Consider the following 19,834-nt stretch of genomic DNA (forward strand, 5'->3'; position numbering starts at 1 on the left):
ATGTTCTTCAAGGCTATACACTGTACCAGTCTACTTCATTTCAACTTCATTTCCATGTTCCATGTAATTTTTGTAAATATCTTCTTTTTTTTCTAATTAAGGATGAAAAGAATGACTGTAGTTTAATCCCCGGATGACAAAGTGTCTTTCTGGATTAAAGAAAATAATCAAAATGAGGTACACTGTGAATGTTCCTAGGGACGAAACAAGCATTTCTCCCTCGTTGTAGGAGGAAAATGCCTGTGTGTGTGTGTGTGTGTGTGTGTGTGTGTGTGTGTGTGTGTGTGTGTGTGTGTGTGTGTGTGTGTGTGTGTGTGTGCGTGCGCGTGTGTGTTGGGTGGGAAGAACAGAGAAAAAGAAAGTGATGGATCAATGTAAAGTGCAGTAACTAAGCAACCGAGCTCAATAGCATGCCATAGCACTTTGCTGTAGTACTGGTACTACTTGCCATGCCTAGTGGATTGCTATTTACAGTCAGACTTCTTGGATGGCTTTAGCCCGAAAGCCAGGGCCAAAATGTAAAGTTGGGTGGGTTTAGAAGCATTAAGGATAATGACGCGGGAGATACCACGATTTAGTAGTAGAGCTAAAGGATTTGGCAGGCGGTGCCTGTCACCTATGCCAACTTAACGGCAACCTCTCCCCGACTGAGATTGCACGGTACAAACCCATCTATTACATAACATGAACATTAAGAGTTGCGATAGATGAATGAATGAATGGCTGAATGAGTGAATAAACAAATGAATAAACAAACAAACAAATACATGAACAAGTGAACAAATGAAATGATGGACAGATTTGATATCATCTTTGTTTACATACTGTCCACGCACCCATACATCTTAATCTGAAAACCTGAGCCATCTACTGTACCTGTGAGGAGACTGTGCTAGTACCTAATAGTAATAGGATGGTTTTACAGCGTCTAAAACCCTCCTGTGATTTTAATTGACCATGGGAATAGAAAAGAGCTACACCGTGCATACAGCAATGCACTGATTGAGCCTTGCCTGTAATACGCAACCCATTTAAACCAGCCTCGTATATCAAAAGAGGCTGTGCCTAGGTCCCAAATGGCATGCTGTTCCCTATATAGTACACTACTTTTGACCCGAGTCAAAAGTAGTGCACAAAATAGGGAATAGGGTGCCATTTAGGGCGCATGCAGTCCTCTGTACTCTCCATACAGATAACCTTGTGTTAGCAATGCATGGACGACAATAGAGAACCCAGCCCCTAAAAGCACTTCAGTTCACCATAGCTCTGATCGGTTGAAGACTGAGAGAGACTTGAGTGCCATCATTCCATAGACTTCAATGACTGTTTATTACAGCACTCTTGTAGATTATTTCTGTATTATGATATAGTTTTTTACACCAATTTAATCATTTTATGAATTTAGATGTGGAATAGTGTCAAAAGGGCCCATTTTTGACCTGTGATGTATTTTTGCTGGTCATTTCAATATTTTACTGTTCCTTGTAGTACAGTGCACTAGTTATGAGTTAATCTTCAAAAAAGAGTGCCTGCTAAAAGTACGATATGCAATAGTGTGTCAAAAAAGCACAAGAAGGCGATCCCACATCTCAAGTATGACGTTGCATTGACCCCCAAATGACGTCTTAGCAGCAGCAGCATGGTCAAGTCAGACATTTTCCATGCTAATCCACAGACCTATACAAATGTAGGCTCTTAATTTGTTCCAGTTTGTTATAGCAGGAAAATGATCAGGAAACAGGAAATAATGAATGGACATTTTTGTAGAGGTTGATACATTTTTCATTAGGGCAAATCATGTCTAAAATTTCAATGTGGAAATGACAAACTTCAGAAGCATTTTTAACTCTCAAATAGACGACACATTTTAAATGTCCTGCAACAGTTCTCCTGCAACAGGGTGATCAAATTACAACCCCACATCTGTACAAACATACACATACTCCCTCCTCCCCACACACTAGCACATCCATTGTACTTATCATGGACATTATTTGATACGACTTCGTTTTTCTGTGCCGCTTGAAAAAAAGGTCAACTGTGGGCCAAGAGAGTAAAGGCAAGATGCACTTTCCATCGTCCTTCATATCCCCTGTGAGCTGGGCTGCACAGGAAAGCAGTTGTATCTGGTGGTGAAGTGGGATGCGTGGGTGATGGAATGAGAAATAGAGCCTGTGGTCACAGTGCTCAGACAACTGTTATACCCGTAGTAACTGTATCGTTATGCTCTGTATGTAAATGACTCAAATGCAAATGTTTTCTGAGTGTCTGGCAAATCTAGTCTGAAATGTCAAAGTGGAAATTCTAAACTTTAGAAGCCTTTTTAAAACTCAAATACACTACAAGTTTGTGTTTCCTGCTTAGCAGAACAATTCTCAACAACCAGTTGAGTGATCAAATTAAGATTCTACACCTGTAGGGGCAGTCCAATATAGTTCCCCTAAGGAAAAGCACCTTTAGTAAATCTGCATTCTCTGTGAGAGCTTCCCATGTCTGGAATACACTGCCATCAGACACACATAACTGCACCACATATCACACTTTCACAAAATCCTTGAAGACATGGCTAAAGGTCAATCAGATTTGTGAACATGGTCCCTAGCTGTGTGTTGCCGCTTTCCATGTTGTCTGTTGTCTGTAGCTTGTGAGGTGTGAAACACTTTGTTGCTTTTATGAATTTTGTCTTGCTGCTTTTTGCTCTGTCTGTATGCTACGTCTTGCTTGTCCTATGTTGCTATGTCTTGCTTGTTCTATGTTGCTATTGTCTATATTGTAATTGTTTTTAATAACCTGCCCAGGGACTGCGGTTGAAAATTAGCCGGCTGGCTAAAACCGGCACTTTTACTGAAACGTTGATTAATGTGCACTGTCCCTGTAAAAATAAAAATAAACTCAAACTCAATCAGCTAGGTAATCTGGCTATATACGTCCTATGGTGTGACAAAGCCCAGGGTTTACTATAGTGTGACATGCTCAGGGCATTCCTATTAGCTTCCCTGGGACTATCCATCTGTAGTGACCCCATCTAAAAGGTCAAGGTACGGCTGAGCTATTTCAGGCCAGCACTTAAACCAGGCAGGCAACACCCATACCAACCCCGCCTTGCCCCAACCCACAACACTTCAGGAGAATGTTAACATAACAGGATGAGATACTTAGCTGCAGATGCTGGTGTGACACCTGGATAAAACAATTACAAGCAGTTTCCAGTTCTGGAAATCCTCTGGGTTTAGGAACGTATGGTTTTCAACTTGAGAGGGGGGTCGAGGGGTTTCACCGAACGGTTGAGAATTCAAATAGTAGAATACGCCGGGTGAAACTTCAAAACTCGTTTGTGCATAAGCAGTTTTTTTCTTGTTATGCCAGTCACTGACAGTCACTCAATTAGCCCATGTCAGCATGAAAAAAAAGGTGAATAGGTCTAGCCAGCTATTTAAACTTGTTGTAGTGGCGGCAGGTAGCCTGGAGGTTAAGAGTGTTGGGCCAGTAACCGGACGGTTGCTGTTTGAATCCCTGAGCCGGCTCTGTCTGTGCCCTTGAGCAAGGCACTTAACCATAATTGCTGCTAAAAGTCACTCTGGATAAGAGCGTCTGCTAAATGACTAAAATGTAAATGTAGTAATCATGGCTGAATTACCGACCAGGCACGAAGGGCCATTGACTTTGTTAGTCACTCTCATTCAAATACTATATTAACATAGCATAAGTCATTGCAAAATGTGTCAAATTTCTGGAAACTAGCTTTAAAACTGCAAATAATTTGCTCTACCCCAATAGCATAATGTGTTGAATTACAGGAAATTAGCTGTAAAACTTTTCTCTGCTCCATGGCGGAATAGAATTGCATAGAATGAGTTCTAAAATTGCTAAATGTTCTCTTTGCCCCATGGCAAAACTTGTAGAATTGCAGAAAACATGCTTTAAATTGCTACATTTTTTTCTATGCCCATGGCAAAATGTGTGGAATTGCAGGAAATGTACTTTAACTTTTTCTCTCTGCCCTCAAGAGGGGGGGGGCTACTAAAATGTTTTGCCAGCGAGGTGTGGGGTCCCCCCAACCAAATCTCACTGAGGGTGCACACAAAGGCTAGGGCCAGCCCTGCCTGACCATAGTCTGCTTTTAGGTCTAATTAGTAAATGGGAATACAACCCTGGGAGCCCTGGTGAGGGGGTACAGTAGGATAGCCCAGGTGCTGAGGACACAGGCCACGTGCCAGGTTACCAAAGGTAATTAAAGGCCTGGTTACCTGAGGTAACTAAGGGCAAGGTTACCTGAGGTAATTAAGGACAAGCAATTTGATTAAAGGATGGATAAACCTTTTGACCCTCCACCTAGTTTAACTGAACCAGGTTTAGCTCCTCCGGCTTTCAGGACCTTCCTTATTGCGGCTCCGTCGTTGTGGCTGGATCCTGTGTTCTTTCCTTGTTCCATATGTACCATCCTATACTGTGCAAGCTCAATTGTCTCTTTAGAGGAATTGATTTTGTAGTTTAATGAGTTGGAGGTTTACCGAGGTATAAATAATGCTGTCATTGACTCATACTCCGATCATAAGAAGTCTGGGCCTAGTAATGTTTATACGTATGAGATCTGTGCCGTTGTATTATTGGGGTGGCAAAGCGTAATACACTAAAATATCAACAACACATGGCATTGTACTCACAGCTTCCAAACTTCAAAGGGCAAGCATGAGCATCCATTGGGAAGTCCTCCAACTGCATGGGACACTCTGCCGATATGGTTAACCTAGAGAAAGACCCAAAAGATCAAGACAATAAACCCAAATCTCCTGCAGATTTACTATGATAATCCTGTACATTACAAATCCAGTGCTGCCATCATCATCGACATCTTCGTCTCCAGCGCTAATGTTAGTTGCATAGATAGCACAATGCCTGTACGATTACATCACAGGGTTTATTTTTTATTATTATTATCCCCCCCCCCCCTTGTCAGCCTCATCATTTCTAGACAGAAACACCAAGAATTCACCCTGATCCAAGCACATGGCATTACATAGATTATACTGCCATCTTGTGGTGGTTGTATTATTTGTGAATTCCCGGCTGTGGTTCACGTCAAATCCCGCATGTGCTGTATGTCAAGAGTGTATTCACAGAGAACTTCTCCACAAAGTAACCACACATAGTAACACATTGATATAACAATGAAATGAGGCCACTTCTAGTCCTTGAGGACCACATGGACTCAGGTTGTGTTCACTTCACTGCATCATTATTCAATGATATTACTTTGCTTCTATGTGTCAAAAACAGCTGACATGTTTCAAGCTCTTATTGGATCATATGAAGCCCAATTCTCATTGGTCTGCATTATGAACAGGAAAGGCTGCCATCATGTGGTTATAAGAGAAACTGCAGGACTGGAAATTGAATAACCTGATTTTTTTGTCTCACAAGGAAAGTATATTGGTATACAGGTATGATAAGCTATATACTAATGTAGGTCCATGCATAGAGAGCTGCCTTTTTCCCTTACAAAATTAGGGCTACAAATAGACAGGTGTCGTCTATTCTAAAACATCCCATGTAATCCATTTTTTTCCATTCACAATAATGAACCTGCATTTGTTGTGTGATTAACATTTACGTGTTATGTGCTGATGTCACCAGTGCACGTCAAAGTAATGGACATGCCAAAAAGACTGCACTAGTTCCTTAATATGCATATTTCATGCATCAGAGGTACAGTTTGCTATGGAAATGAGAATACTACATGATGCTCTCGTGCTTTAACCTCTTCTGCATCATAATATAATGGGGTGCAGCCTGTTCTCGTTAAGCACATACATTATGATGGAAATGGATTAGAACACTGTATGAATTATTTGTGGCGACAAATGTATGACTTGCTCTGAAAACTCTGTTGCTCTCGGGTTAATGTTTCGGGAATTCGGGGGGTGGGGGGTGAGAATGCAATCACATTTAGTCATTAGAAGGAGAGAAGGAGCTCTCCCCTGATGTCGGTGGATTCTGAAAGGCTGGACCATGCAATAAATCTAGGAAGCGCGCTAATCTCCTTCCTGGTAATGGAAATACATTAGGAGACAGGAGTAAAACCGGACCGATTAAAAGCAGAAACGTCCTGATGTTTCATTTCCTGAGTCGTTGGGAAATCTATTATCTTTTTAAATGATGGGCCTGATATCCGCTTCTTCTTCTTCTTCTCCTTTCACTCATCAGACAGCGATTCCAGAGACGGCGATGCCTGATCGTGCCAAATAGTGCCAGGTCACATGGCCATAAGGGGTTTTAATATGGTTAATCTATTTCTCTTGCATCTGTTTATCTGGCATTAAGATGATCTTAGTGGGTGGTATTGATATGGAATAAATTATACCTCCTAAAATGATACCAGGAAGTCCTGATCTATTCGTATGATTGCTATTGGTTGTCATCACTTCCTGTTCCTGTCTATTATGAATTCAAGGGTGAATATTTCATCTAATCTGCCACATATTGGTCAGTGTTCCATAACATACATAATACAGCATCACAAAGAACAAAAGAACAGAAGGTTGTCTGAGCCTACGTTACCAAGAGCTGGGCTGAGTAGAACAGCTGTGCAGAGGCTAGTTACCTCCTACACACAGACAACAACAATAACCAAACCAGTTCAGGGCCATATGTGAATCGTGGCTGGCTGTATTTCAGTGAGCGTAACGTTTGTTTTTCAGACACAAAGCTCAGATATTATTCTCTATAAGTCTAAGCCTTTCGGGTGGGGAAGGGGAGGTTCAGCTAACATATGGAATTGTTTTATGATGGTCATACCATGGATCATTTAGCTATTTGATTTGGAATTGTAGGATCCCTGTAGGTATTCCACAAAATATTTAATTTGGTCTTGACTACTATAGCCCATAGAAACGCATTGAATAACACATTCATAAATGGCCAAACAGACAGTCCAAAATTAAAAGGGGGAATAAGATTTTAAAGTGTCTTTCCTATATTTAAGAGATATAAGAAAGCTAAGTTAATATTCTTGTTTTTTGGATACATATTTAACCCCCTTTTTCCCCCCCCAATCATTTATTTTTTAATAGTTACCTTCAGACGAGTGACACTTGTGGAGATCATAAATCCAAAATGGAGAACACTATCATATTTGTGAGAATCTCTCCTTTCCATAGTAGGGTCATATTAGTTTGTAGCCCAAACGTTTCAGACGCTACAAAGGTTTTCGTGAGAAGATCGATTTTGGGGATGTCTCATGCTCTGAAAAGCACTGCTGCAGCTCGGCCACCTTCCACCGTAGATGCGGAATTCTGACATAGACAGATGTGGTGGATTGAGACGCAGTCCAATCAAAGAAATGGACATCTCCAGCTTAAACTGACAAATTTTGATGGAAATATTTTTACTATGTTACTTAGTTTGACGCATGGGTGCAAAAATAGACTCTAAAGGATTATGGTTCAGGGTCAGAGTTTCTCTTGGTCAGTCCACATGGTCAGAGTCCAAATTCAAGGATGTATTCAGTGAGGTGAAACATTTAGAACGTTGCAGATAGAAATGTGATGAATGATTACTGATTTAGAATGACAGACAATCCTATCTCTATCAGATAGAAATGCGATGAATAGACCTGACACGATTCCCCATACTACATTACCGGTACTCCTATCTGTCCTATGTGATACATTTCTAACTGAAATAGCACTGAACGGTCCCGTGGTTGGTACCTCATAGTGTAGAGCAGCGTCCCGTCATCCTTCAGTCTCAGTAGCTTGTTCGGTGTGGTCATGTTGTGGGCGATAGACTTTTTCCCGTTGAGGAAGAATGTGTCTGGGGTCCAGATGTTACTGGCCAGGAGGTTGTTCAGAGGCAGCATCTCCATGGGTCCTTTGAAACACAGGCGCTCATCTTTCCAGCTTTGTCGGAAAAACACATCAATGGTGTACTCCTAAGGTGGAGAGAAACATGGTGTTGATACATGGTGAAAACACTCAGAGTCAAAGCCCATGGGGCCAATTACATGGACACATACAGATCTGCTATTTTAATTTGATCACTCAGACTCAGTGGATGTTCCTGTGCAGGAGGAAATGCAACGTGTGGTGTACCTGAGATTTGAAAAAGTGTTTCAAATATTTTTATTTTGTTGATTATTTAATTTAATTCGATTTTATATTTTCGACTAACCTTACAACCCCTCCCCTCATTGGAGTAAACTAACAAACAACAACACTTCAGCTTCTACTTCCAGCTTCTACATACTATCTTCTGGAAAGTATTGACTTTTTCAACATTTTGTTACATTACAGCAGTTTTCTAAAATGGATTGAAGAATCAATAATCCTTCGCAATCTACACACAATACCCCATAATTACAAAGCAAAAACAGGTTGACATTTTTGCTAAAACAATATATAAATAAAAAAATGTATTTACATAAGTATTCAGACCATTTGCTTTGAGACTCAAAATTGACATCCTGTTTCCATTGATCATTCTTGATGTTTCTACAACTTGATTGGAGTCCACCTGTGGTAAATTCAATTGATTGGACATGATTTGGAAAGGCACACAACTGTCTATATAAAGTCCCACAGTGCATGTCAGAGCAAAAACCAAACCCTGAGGTTGAAGGAATTGTCCGTAGAGCTCCGAGACAGGATTGTGTCAAGGCACAGATCTGGGGAAGGGTTCCAAAAATGTTCTGCAGCATTGGAGTCCCTAAGAACACAGTGGTCACCATCATTCTTAAATGGAAGAAGTTTGGAACCACCAAGACTCTTCCGGTCGAGAAGAATTGGTCAGGGAGGTGACCAAGAACACAATGGTCACTCTGACAGAGCTCTAGAGTTCCTCTGTGGAGAAAGGAGAATCTTCCAGAAGGACAACCATCTCTGCAGCATTCCACCAATCAGGCCTTTATGGAAGAGTGACCTGACGGAAGCCATTCCTCAGTAAAAGGCACATGACAGCCCACTTGGAGTTTGCCAAAAGGCACCTAAAGACTCTCAGACCATGAGAAACAAGATTCTCTGGTTTGATGAAACCAAGATTGAACCTTTTGGCCTGAATGCCAAGCATCATGTCTGGAGGAAACCTGGCACCATCACTACGGTGAAGCATGGTGGTGGCAGCATCATGCTGTGGGGATTGGGAGACAAGTCAGGATCGAGGCAAAGATGAACGGAGCAAAGTACAGAGTGATCCTTAATTAAAATCTGCTCCAGAGCGCTCAGGACCTCAAACTGGGGCAAAGGTTCACCTTCCAACAGGAGAACGAGCCTAAGCACGCAGCCAAGATAACGCAGGAGTGGCTTTGGGACAAGTCTCTGAATGTCCTTGAGTGGCCCAGCCAGAGCCCGGACTTGAACCCGATCGAACATCTCTTGGAGAGACCTGAAAACAGCTGTGCAGCAACGCTCCCCATCCAACCTGACAGAGCTTGAGAGGATCTGCACATAAGAATGGGAGAAACTCCCCAAATACAGGTGTGCCAAGCATGTAGCTTTATACCCAAGAAGTCTCGAAGCTGTAATCGCTGCCAAAGGTGTTTCAACAAAGTCCTGAGTAAAGGGACTAAGGCTGTAACCTAACAAATGTGGAAAAAGTCAAGGGGTCTGAACACCTTCTGAAGGCACTGTACTTTTTAGACACAATATATTTTGCAATAGTTATCTTTTATTTGTTTTTACTCCTATCCTTCCACTACCCTCAACTCCTCCCGCCTATTTCTGAAGACCATCCAGTTTGATTTCTATTTGCCTTGTATTTTTTACTGTGCTTTTTCACTAAAGTTTTGAACCTATATACATTTTACGGACACAGTGTGTATTTACATTTGTTATCTTGTTGTTATTAGTCCCACCCTTCAGCTCTAGTCAACCCTTCCCATACAGTTGAAGTTGAAGTTTACATACACTTAGGTTGGAGTCATTAAAACTCATTTTTCAATCACTCCACAAATTTCTTGTTAACAAACTATAGTTTTGGCAAGTCGGTTAGGACATCTACTTTGTGCATGACACAAGTCATTTTTCCAACAATTGTTTACAGACAGATTATTTCACTTTTAATTCACTGTATCACAATTCCAGTGGGTCAGAAGTTTGCAAGCTGTTTAAAGGCACAGTCCAGAGGACATCAGCCAAGACCTCTGAAAAACAATCGTAGACCTCCACAAGTCTGGTTCACACCTTGGGAGCAATTTCCAAACGCCTGAAGGTACCACCTTCATCTGTACAAACAATAGTACACAAGTATAAACACAATGGGATCACGCAGCCGTCATACCACTCAGGAAGGAGACGCGTTTTGTCTGCTAGCGATGAACGTACTTTGGAGCGAATAGTGCCAATCAATCACAGAACAACAGCAAAGGACCTTGTGAAGATGCTGGAGGAAACAGGTACAAAGGTATCTATATCCACAGTAGAACGAGTCCTATATCGACATAACCTGAAAGGCCACTCAGCAAGGAAGAAGCCACTGTTCCAAAACTGCCATAAAAAAAGCCAAGCTACAGTTTGCAACTGCACATGGGGACAAAGATCATACTTTTTGGAGAAATGTCCTCTGGTCTGATTAAACAAAAATATAACTGTTTGGCCATAATTACCATCATTATGTTTGGAGGAAAAAGGGGGTGGCTTGCAAGATGAAGAACACCATCCCAACCGTGAAGCACGGGGGTGACAGCCTCATGTTGTGGGGGTGCTTTGGGAGAGACTGGTGCATTTCACATAATAGATGGCATCACGAGGCAGGAAAATGATGTGGATATATTAAAGCATCATCTCAAGACATCAGTCAGGAAATATTGGTCACTAAAGGGTCTTCCAAAAGGACAATGACACCAAGCATACTTCCAAAGTTGTGGCAAAATGGCTTAAGGACAACAAAGTTAAGGAATTGGAGTGGCCATTACAAAGCCCTGACCTCAATCCTATGGAAAATATGTGGGCAGAACTAAAAAAAAGTGTATGCGAGCAAGGAGGCCTACAAACCTGACTCAGTTACACCAGCTCTGTCAGGAGGAATGGGCCAAAATTCACCCAACTTTTTGTGGGAAGCTTGTGGAAGGCTACCCAAAATATTTGACCCAAGTAAAACATTTTAAAGGCAATGCTACCAAATACTAATTGAGTGTATGTAAATGTCTGACCCACTGGGAATGTGATGAAAGAAATAAAAGTTGAAATAGATCATTCTCTCTTCTATTATTCTGACATTTCACATTCTTAAAATAAAGTGGTGATCCTAACTGACCTTGTGAAAAACTGAGTTGAAATGTATTTGACTAAGGTTGGATTTCCATTTGCCATATATATTTCAACGGTGCTGTGATGTTTCACAAAAGTACTGAACCTTTCTATTGTCATAGTTTCTACAGAATGGGTGATTTGCAAAGTCATAATCAATCGATCAGTAATATAATCATATTTTTGGCCCCCAAAAAAATCTTTGATTTACAATCTGTATGAACGATGACAATAAAAAGCTTTTTAAAGTTTGCAATTCCCACCTTAAAATGTCAGACTTGATTTGCCCTAACGAAAAGTGTAGCAACGCCCACAAAAATATCCATGAATTATAATCCACATAATAATTCACATTTCCTGTTGCTGCAGGATTCTTTTCCTGCTGTGAAAAAAAACAATACTAAAAGCAGATTCTCCATTGAAATAACGTTTCAGTCCAGGACTGTGCTTCACCTGCATCCTGGAAAACAACCCGTCATGTATTTCTTTATAAAATATTGATGTATTACTTAACAAAAAAAAAAAGATGAATACATGTCATTTATATGCATCTAGGAGAATTGTTGTGTGTTCGTAACATCTACAGGAGGGTTTGGAGTTTCTTTCGCAAATAATTACATTAGTGGACGTCATTGAAACCGTGCATTATGAAATGGGCTGTAAATTGACTCACCATTTCAGTATCTGAAACTGGGCCAAAGCTTGTGACAAATATATTGGTTTTGATCTCCGTGACCTTTTCTGTGGATAGAATGGGATTTGGAATATGACCGTGAACATGAAGAGACAAGAGACAGGGACAAATTCAATTTACGAGTAATCAGCATTGAGATTTCCATTTCAAATCTTTCCAGCCTTCAATGATAGAAACCATTCTAAGGAAGTGAGTGCAGCTCTGTTCTCCAACCCCATTTTGGCAAATCCATGTTGGATGTATCCGTGTTACATAAGCGACATTTATAAAACAAGATTTAGAACGGGGGGGGGAATTGATTAAAAAAATCACTAAGAACAAATGGGTGGAAGAACATTTTCTCTTCTCTAAGAGATGCAGGATATTTCTATCTCCCGGTGAACACTCTTCGACTCCCTCTCTCTCTCGTCTGAATAAAGGTCTGGACCTCAAGGTTACTTTTTGCAGATGGAGGTGGTGGTCATGAGGGGGGCTGTGTGATATATATGGCGTGTTGGCAGTGCAGTTCCTTCTCACTTAGGATTGATCTATTACTGTGATTGCTTTGCTCTTGGAATGTAATTCCAGTCAATGCAATTCTGTATATTAGAACAGTCTCTTCTATTTTTCTCACAGAATCCAAGAAGTCTATCGAGTGTGATTTTACATAGGGGGAAAATGCTATGCTGGATCACAAATTATGTATGAACTAAGCATTGGCATACTGCAGTCCCCCCCCCCCCGCAAGGTCCGAGCAAGTTTAATAGCTTATCTCATGCTATTCTACACATTTTGCCATGAAACTGAGAGAAAATGTTGCGGTTTTAAAGTTAATTTGCTGATCATTTTGCCATGGCTTATGTGTTCATATGCTATCTGGGGGATAGGTGAACTCCAGGGGGCCCCCAACCAAAAAGAAAACGCCCCAGAGCTTGCCCCCCCCCCTGCAAGTGAGGGGGTGTTTCCAAAGCATATAGTTGGTCCCACGTGGGGCCACACAACACCTCTCGGTATGGAGCGCAGTTCACTATGCATTTATCATCTCATCAGCTGCTAACTTTTCTTCTTGTGACAGGTCAATTTGCTGCAGCATAACCTGCATAGTCTTTAGGCTACAGTAATATAATTGCTTTAAATCAGTGCACACGCAGGCACACTCTCTTAGTGTTTCTCTTTCCCATCAAATCCCGTCAAGTTGCAAAAGAACCAAAATACATTTCAGTGTAAATTCTAACAAAGACAAACTGTACGTGGAAACAGAAACATTCACATTTCACACTGTATTTTGGTTCTATAAATCTCCTGCATCAACATGCTACAATGGTTCTGCTGCACCTGGCTTGAGTGTACTCTGAGGAAATCTAATGTCACATAAGGGATTTTGCGGAACACAAGAGTATTAGTGAATGACATTTGCCCCAATAAAATTAATACTGATATAATACTGCATTGTACTGTACTGTATTGCATTGCATCGTACTGTACTGCATTGTACTGTATTGCATTGTACTGAATTGTACTGTAACCTCTAGTGATATGAGTTTGGATCAGAGTGGTCTGTAAGTCGCTATACATTACCTCCAAGTCCTGGTCTGAGTCTGTTGTCGTAGCCGTCCAGCAGTCCGTCCAGTATCCGTGTGAAGATGGTGATGTTGTCATTAGCCTCTGCCTCTTTCAATGCCTCTGCTGTGGTCTGGCCAAGACTGGGAAAGACGGAACATCAATCAGGCTGGTTAGTTCCACATACTGTAACATGGAGACTGCTTGACAAGGCTAGTGTTGATGGAAATAAAGCACATCATTGTTGGGCATGTTACAGTATATCTACTGTTCCAATGAGGATGTAATGCAGTGTATAGTCAGATTGGATGGTAAACGTTTCACTTACCCCACGTGACATGTAATACACACCAGCAAGACAGAGATCCACACGTGTTTCATTGTAGAAAAGCTGGGCATTTTGTCCTCTATGTAGGGAATAACAACATGTAATCCACAATCAGTACTTTCAGTAGTATGTATTGTCATCATACTTCCACTCCTACTTATCCTACACTATACTCCTACATTATACTCCTACCAGACAATTATTACTACAGTACTACTAACACTATAGTACACTAATGATACTGTAGGTACGTTGGTGTTATACTGTACCCCACCCTTCCCGAATACACACACTTGACCACACACACTTTCAACTAGCAGCCCTATAATGGACCTACAAGAGTAATCAGTAGGCTAACCTTGATACAATAACTCTTTGAAACTGTGAATATACCAATCATGTCTTTCCACATTCCTGGCTGACGTCCTTGTGTGCATTAATTTTGCCCAATGCTAAACACCTTGTTGCAGCAGTATTATAACATCTCCCCATTTTGCTGCAACTGTTCGTGTTCGCAGTAGCACTGTATTGGTGGTCCTCACTGCGTATGAATTCGCAGTCAGTGCAATAGGTTTTCAATGTAGGCTAATGATGTACCCTCGCTGTTCCCTTTCCCCAGACCCCCCCCCCCCCCCCACACACTCATACCCCCCTAACAAAAGAGGGAAGGAGGGTGAGGGTGCTTCTGATGCCATCCTCATGCATAAAAGAGGGTTAAAAATCAATTACCTGTAGAGAGAGCCATCATCTTGATTTAAATCCAGGTTAGAAAACGATACAAAACCCGCAGCAATGAAAGTCAAGGGTATGCTGCTGCTCCTTCAGAGGGATATAGATATTCTCCGTTTATATTTGCCACCGCAGGCAGTCTCGATCGTGTATTGTTCTCTCCTGATTTGCTTGACTGACTTCCTACTCATGTCAAGCAGATGTTTGCGTCTTGTGCTGCCACCTCCTTCCCGCCTTTTGGAGATGAGAGGTTTTAATGCCGAGCCCTCATCTTTGGTCGTGACAACAACGTTTTTCGTGCCACATACCCTTGGTCTCAAGTAATTTGTCCACTCAGAGCGGACTAGCGGCCCGGCGCCCCATCTAAATCAGAAATCACACTCACCTCCAGTTGCCGCTCACATGCACACACTGCAACGATTTGCTAACCGGTGCGTTATCATAGGTGCGACAGTGAAAACGATCCTCCAGGAACTCAAAGCGTCACTTAACTTTCCCCTGTTATCTTACTTGCCACTGTAGGCTACTCTAGCCTATACATATTGCTGTGGTTAGTTAAAACGTAATCCTCTCCCGCAAGCTAATATACTGTCTAGTCGAAATCAATTTAATGAATGAGGGGCAGTGGGTTGATCCATCCAGAAGAAGAAAAAAATAAGGCTATATCCCAAGGACCCAATACAACGGTTTACCTATTCAGCTACATGTTCAATTTTGGTCCTCTCTGTTTACCTAGCCTTTTCTCTCATTCAGTGGGAAATGCGTCAGCTTTGTTGAGAAGAAAATGACCGCTTATTATAGCTTTAGTGCACATGGTACTGCTGCCTCCAGAGTACTGCCTATGATTCCGACCCGATCTATTGTGCCACGATGACTCACCAGCCTAAGGTCCATCATTGAGAATTATAACGGTAATGACTCGAGGAAATCGAGAATGAACGCACTCAAATATTAAAAGAAGGATCGCAATAAATCAATGTCTATCAAAAGGTGTGATTACACAATCTTTCCTGAAAAAACAACAACTTTTTTTTTTTTTACAGTTATCCTACATCAAACAAAGTCGTTATACCAATTGCCATGAGAGGGTACTCTCACTCCATATCTTTTGACAGAACATTATGCTGACTAATCATATTTCACTCTACTGTAGCACGGTATTCATTACAATCAATAGTTGACAGTTCAGTTTGACATATCTATAATGCGTGAATTATTTGCACCAAGTAGACACATGTTGCACTGTCTTGTAAATTGCTAGGTATGTCTGAGTTATTTAAGTGGTGCTAAGGTGTTTCCGCTCCATGTTTGAGCTGTTCAGCTCCGTCCCTATAGCGCGTTCTGACCCTACCGTAATTCCATCGGGTGGTGCTGAAACTAACTTGTGCATGGAAAACACTCATTCCTAAAGTACAATACTTATCATATAAAGCTCGTCCAGTGTTTGAGAAAGAGAGTATGCCAAGTGTGTCCTATTATAAGAACATCACATGGTCCAAAAACAATTAACCCACTGCATACCTACTATAGCGACGCCTACAACTGAATGGACTCAATTACAGACTTTACACTGTGCTGTATGTTACCAGGTGTGCGTTATCACCGTATATATAAATCATAATCACCTTGTGTGACTGTGCAGGTGTAAATGAAAGTGTTGTACTGAGTCATATTTCCTCTTTTCGTCCACCCCCCCCCCCCCACCCCCATTCCCCCAGGAATGCAGTCGATGGAAACAAGAAGTTGTTTGCAATCTATGATACCAGGTAAGTACATCAGTCAGTTAGACTGACAGTCCCCACGGTCTCGAATGGTCGATTTTGATTATTGAATGGGGCTTGGAGGAAGGGAGATAGACCCCTTATGACACTTTGCATCAGGTATAGCAATTCAGTCTAGGCCTACATCTATTTGTCCCATTATGTGAAATCTTAGGGATTAGAACATATTCAGGTTTAGAGTCAATTAGATGAATATCTGGAGTGAGCGGGTTGGCTCCAATCCAAGCCATTACCTTTACTGCCTCCACCGGTGGCGTCTTTGCCAGTAGCCTACATACATTTCAGTGAGGAGTATAGTTCTTTCATGTCTCCCGGTTGCATAGAGAGAGAGGATAGAAATCCGAAATACGAGGGATGTCAAACCGAACAGATCTGAAGGGTCTGAAAAGCCAACGACTTCCTCCACGAGAACTTGCCAATGGAATAATCTGATTTGTAAACATATTGTACCGTTTTTGCGTTGCACTTTTTTTCCACCTAAACAGTAAGGAATGTGGGCTTTTCTGAGTGGGAAATTATTTAGTGTTCTTTCAGCACCAGTGATTGTAGCTGTCGTTTGTTGCGCACAAAGGTGAGTGATTTCTCTAGTAAAAGTGTGACGGGAAAAACGAACGTGCAATTTTGTAGTAAACATAATCTTTTTTGTTGTTGTTTCAGCGTGAATGAACCAGGGAACATGTCTTTTGTGAAAGAGACGGTGGACAAACTACTAAAGGGATATGATATTCGTCTTCGACCAGACTTTGGAGGTACGTTTTCAAAAGTGGGGCAACCATGTTGCAGCGTGTCCATGTTTACTATGCAGATTCGCACATCTTGGGCTCATATTGCAGCCATTTCTCGAATGAATTGTCATTGTAAATTATACCATGCATTTGCATTACAGGGGCCCCTGTTGCAGTTGGCATGAGTATAGATGTGGCGAGCATAGACATGGTATCCGAAGTCAACATGGTGAGTGAACCCCCCCATACTGTAAACATTGGGACACACAATTGTTATTTTTGCTTTGCCCACTTTCATATAGTACTTGAATATGTTTCTCCTGGGATTCACGAACTGCATAAACTTTCATTCAAAGTCATACAATAATGTCCTACAATTAGAGTTATTGTGTGCCTAACTATGTTTCACAATGTTTTTATTCAGCCAATATCACGTTAGATACCAGCCGCTGTCCATCAGACTAGTGCTGAAAAGATATGGTCTACATTTAGGATGCAGAGTGGTACTCTGCTCTGCACTCTTTTGTCAGTTGTCTTGTGTTTGTATGTAACTCAACTCAACATTTCTGAGTCATTCTCCCCTTGATCTTGTTCGTCAGTTTTGCTAACTGTATTGGTATGTGGCATTGGAAAGTGAAAAGTACAGTATGTTCAGCAACTCCAGCACTTCAAAGAGGAGTATTAGAAGCTTAGACATAGTCATTCTCTCTCTCTCTCTCTCTCTCTCTCTCTCTCTCTCTCTCTCTCTCTCTCTCTCGCTCTCTCCTCCGCTCTCTCTCTCTCTCGCTCTCTCTCTCTATCTCTCTCTCTCTCTCTCTCTCTCGCTCTCTCTCGCTCTCTCGCTCTTTCTCTCTCTCTCTCTCTCGCTCGCTCTCTCTCTCCACTCTCTCTCTCACTCTCTCTCTCTCTCTCTCTCTCTCTCTCTCTCTCTCGCTCTCTCGCTCTCTCTCTCTCTCCGCTCTCTCTCTCTCTCTCTCTCTCTCTCTCTCTCTCTCGCTCTCTCCTCTCTCTCTCTCTCTCTCTCTCTCTCTCTCTCTCTCTCTCTCTCTCTCTCTCTCTCCCTCTCTCTCTCTCTCTCTCTCTCTCTCTCTCTCTCTCTCGCTCTCTCTCTCTCTCTCGCTCTCTCTCTCTCTCTCTCTCTCTCTCTCTCTCTCTCTCTCTCTCTCTCTCTCTCTCTCTCTCTCTCTCTCTCAATTCAATTCAATTTGCCTTTTTGACCTGAAGTAACAATGTACATATTGCCAAAGCTTACTTTGGAGATTTACAATATTAACATCATTAAAATAATAATAATCTATTGTCAACAGGATAACAGCAATAATGATAATCAAGGGTCAAAATAACCATACATTGAACAATGGGTTAGAGGACATGTGCAGGTTGGTTGGTCTGACAGACACTGTACCTCATCTTATGGCAGGCAGCAATGAAGTGCCCTGCCAACGCAGAGCTCTCTGCGTCCTCCCCCAACAGGCCGGGTAGTTTGTTCTCATCAGAGAGGTCTTTGAAACCTTGAATACGATTTTCTTTACTCACTCTCTCTCCCAGCTCTCTCTCTTTCTCGCTCTCTCTCACTCTCTCAAGCTCTCTCTCTCTCTTTCACTCTCAAGCTCTCTCACGAACGCACGTGCTCGCACGCACACACACACACGTACCTCTACACCCCCCACTCCGCACACACCTTTAACCCCCCATGCATCTGTGGCTTGTCTTTGAATACACCTGCCTGGGCTCAACTTCTTACAACTGTGCATGTGCAGTGTGTATCCTGGAAAGTGGCGCAGCATGTGCACAGCAGCTGTTCGCGTTTCTATCAGAAATAATGATCTCTGGGCTGCTCCCCTATCTGGGACTGGCATTTCAGGTGAGAAGCCACTTAATTCGCCATGTGCGCAGGAAACTACAGTACAGTGAATTTCTTACCTTGAGAATGCAGTGTTAATAATAATTAATAATAATAATAATATAGATAACAAAAACATATTTAAATAATAACTACGATGTGAGATAATTTTAAAAAACATATCACATTTACATAAATATTCTGACCCTTTACTCAGTACTTTGTTGACGCACCTCTTGCAGCGATTATAGCATCAAGTCTTTTTGGGTATGACGCTACAAGCTTGGCACACCTGTATTTGGGAAAGATGGGGAGTTTCTTCCATTCTTCTCTGCAGATCCTCTCAAGCTCTGTCAGGTTCGATCCGGAGCGTTGCTGCACAGCTATTTTCAGGTCTCTCCTGAGATGTTCGATTGGGTTCAAGTCTGGGCTCTGGCTGGGCCACTCAAGATCATTCAGAGACTTGACCTGACGCCACTCCTGCATTGTCTTGGCAGTGTGCTTAGGGTTGTCCTGTTGGAAGGTGAACCTTTGCCCCAGTCTGAGTTCCGGAGCACTCTGGAACAGGTTTCATCAAGGATCTCTCTGTACTTTGCTCCGTTCATCTTCTTCTCGATCTTGACTAGCCTCCCTGTCCCTGCCACTGAAAAACATCCCCACAGCATGATGCTGCCACCACCACGTTTCACTGTAGGGATGGTGCCAGGTGCCAGGGTTCAATCTTGGTTTCATCAGACCAGAGAATCTTGGTTCTCATGGTCTGAGAGTCTTTAGGTGCCTTTTGGCAAACTCCTAGCGGGCTGTCATGTCCCTTTTACCGAGGAGTGGCTTCAGTCTGGCCACTCTACCATAAAGGCCTGGTTGGTGGAGTGCTGCAGAGATGGTTGTCCTTCTGGAAGTTTCTCCCATCGCCACAGAGGAACTCTAGAGCTCTGTCAGAGTAACCATTGTGTTC

The 19,834-nt window shown here is 42.0% G+C and overlaps 2 protein-coding genes across 4 annotated transcripts in view; one reads left to right on the forward strand and one right to left on the reverse strand.

The window, feature by feature from the left end:
- The window catches only part of LOC135541684 (gamma-aminobutyric acid receptor subunit alpha-5-like), a 29,169-nt gene extending 15,454 nt beyond the window's left edge, over positions 1-13,715 (reverse strand). The window contains exons 1-5 of the mRNA XM_064968001.1: positions 13,711-13,715; positions 13,492-13,616; positions 11,914-11,981; positions 7,710-7,930; positions 4,665-4,747 (exon numbers count right to left, since the gene is read on the reverse strand). Coding sequence (XP_064824073.1) covers positions 4,665-4,747; positions 7,710-7,930; positions 11,914-11,981; positions 13,492-13,616; positions 13,711-13,715 — 502 coding nt within the window. The remainder of the gene's footprint in view (positions 1-4,664; positions 4,748-7,709; positions 7,931-11,913; positions 11,982-13,491; positions 13,617-13,710) is intronic.
- A 2,566-nt stretch (positions 13,716-16,281) lies between these two features.
- The window catches only part of LOC135542587 (gamma-aminobutyric acid receptor subunit beta-3-like), a 30,181-nt gene continuing 26,628 nt past the window's right edge, over positions 16,282-19,834 (forward strand). For 2 of the 3 annotated variants that reach the window (XM_064969678.1, XM_064969679.1), the window contains exons 1-3: positions 16,596-16,882; positions 16,969-17,060; positions 17,198-17,265. In XM_064969678.1, coding sequence (XP_064825750.1) covers positions 16,803-16,882; positions 16,969-17,060; positions 17,198-17,265 — 240 coding nt within the window. In that variant the 5' untranslated portion in view covers positions 16,596-16,802. Of the gene's footprint in view, positions 16,297-16,595; positions 16,883-16,968; positions 17,061-17,197; positions 17,266-19,834 lie in introns of those variants that run through there. The other variant, XM_064969680.1, reaches the window with a different exon arrangement.

The sequence above is a fragment of the Oncorhynchus masou genome, chromosome 6 (assembly GCF_036934945.1).
Source record: "Oncorhynchus masou masou isolate Uvic2021 chromosome 6, UVic_Omas_1.1, whole genome shotgun sequence".
NCBI classification, from domain to species: Eukaryota; Metazoa; Chordata; class Actinopteri; order Salmoniformes; family Salmonidae; genus Oncorhynchus; species Oncorhynchus masou.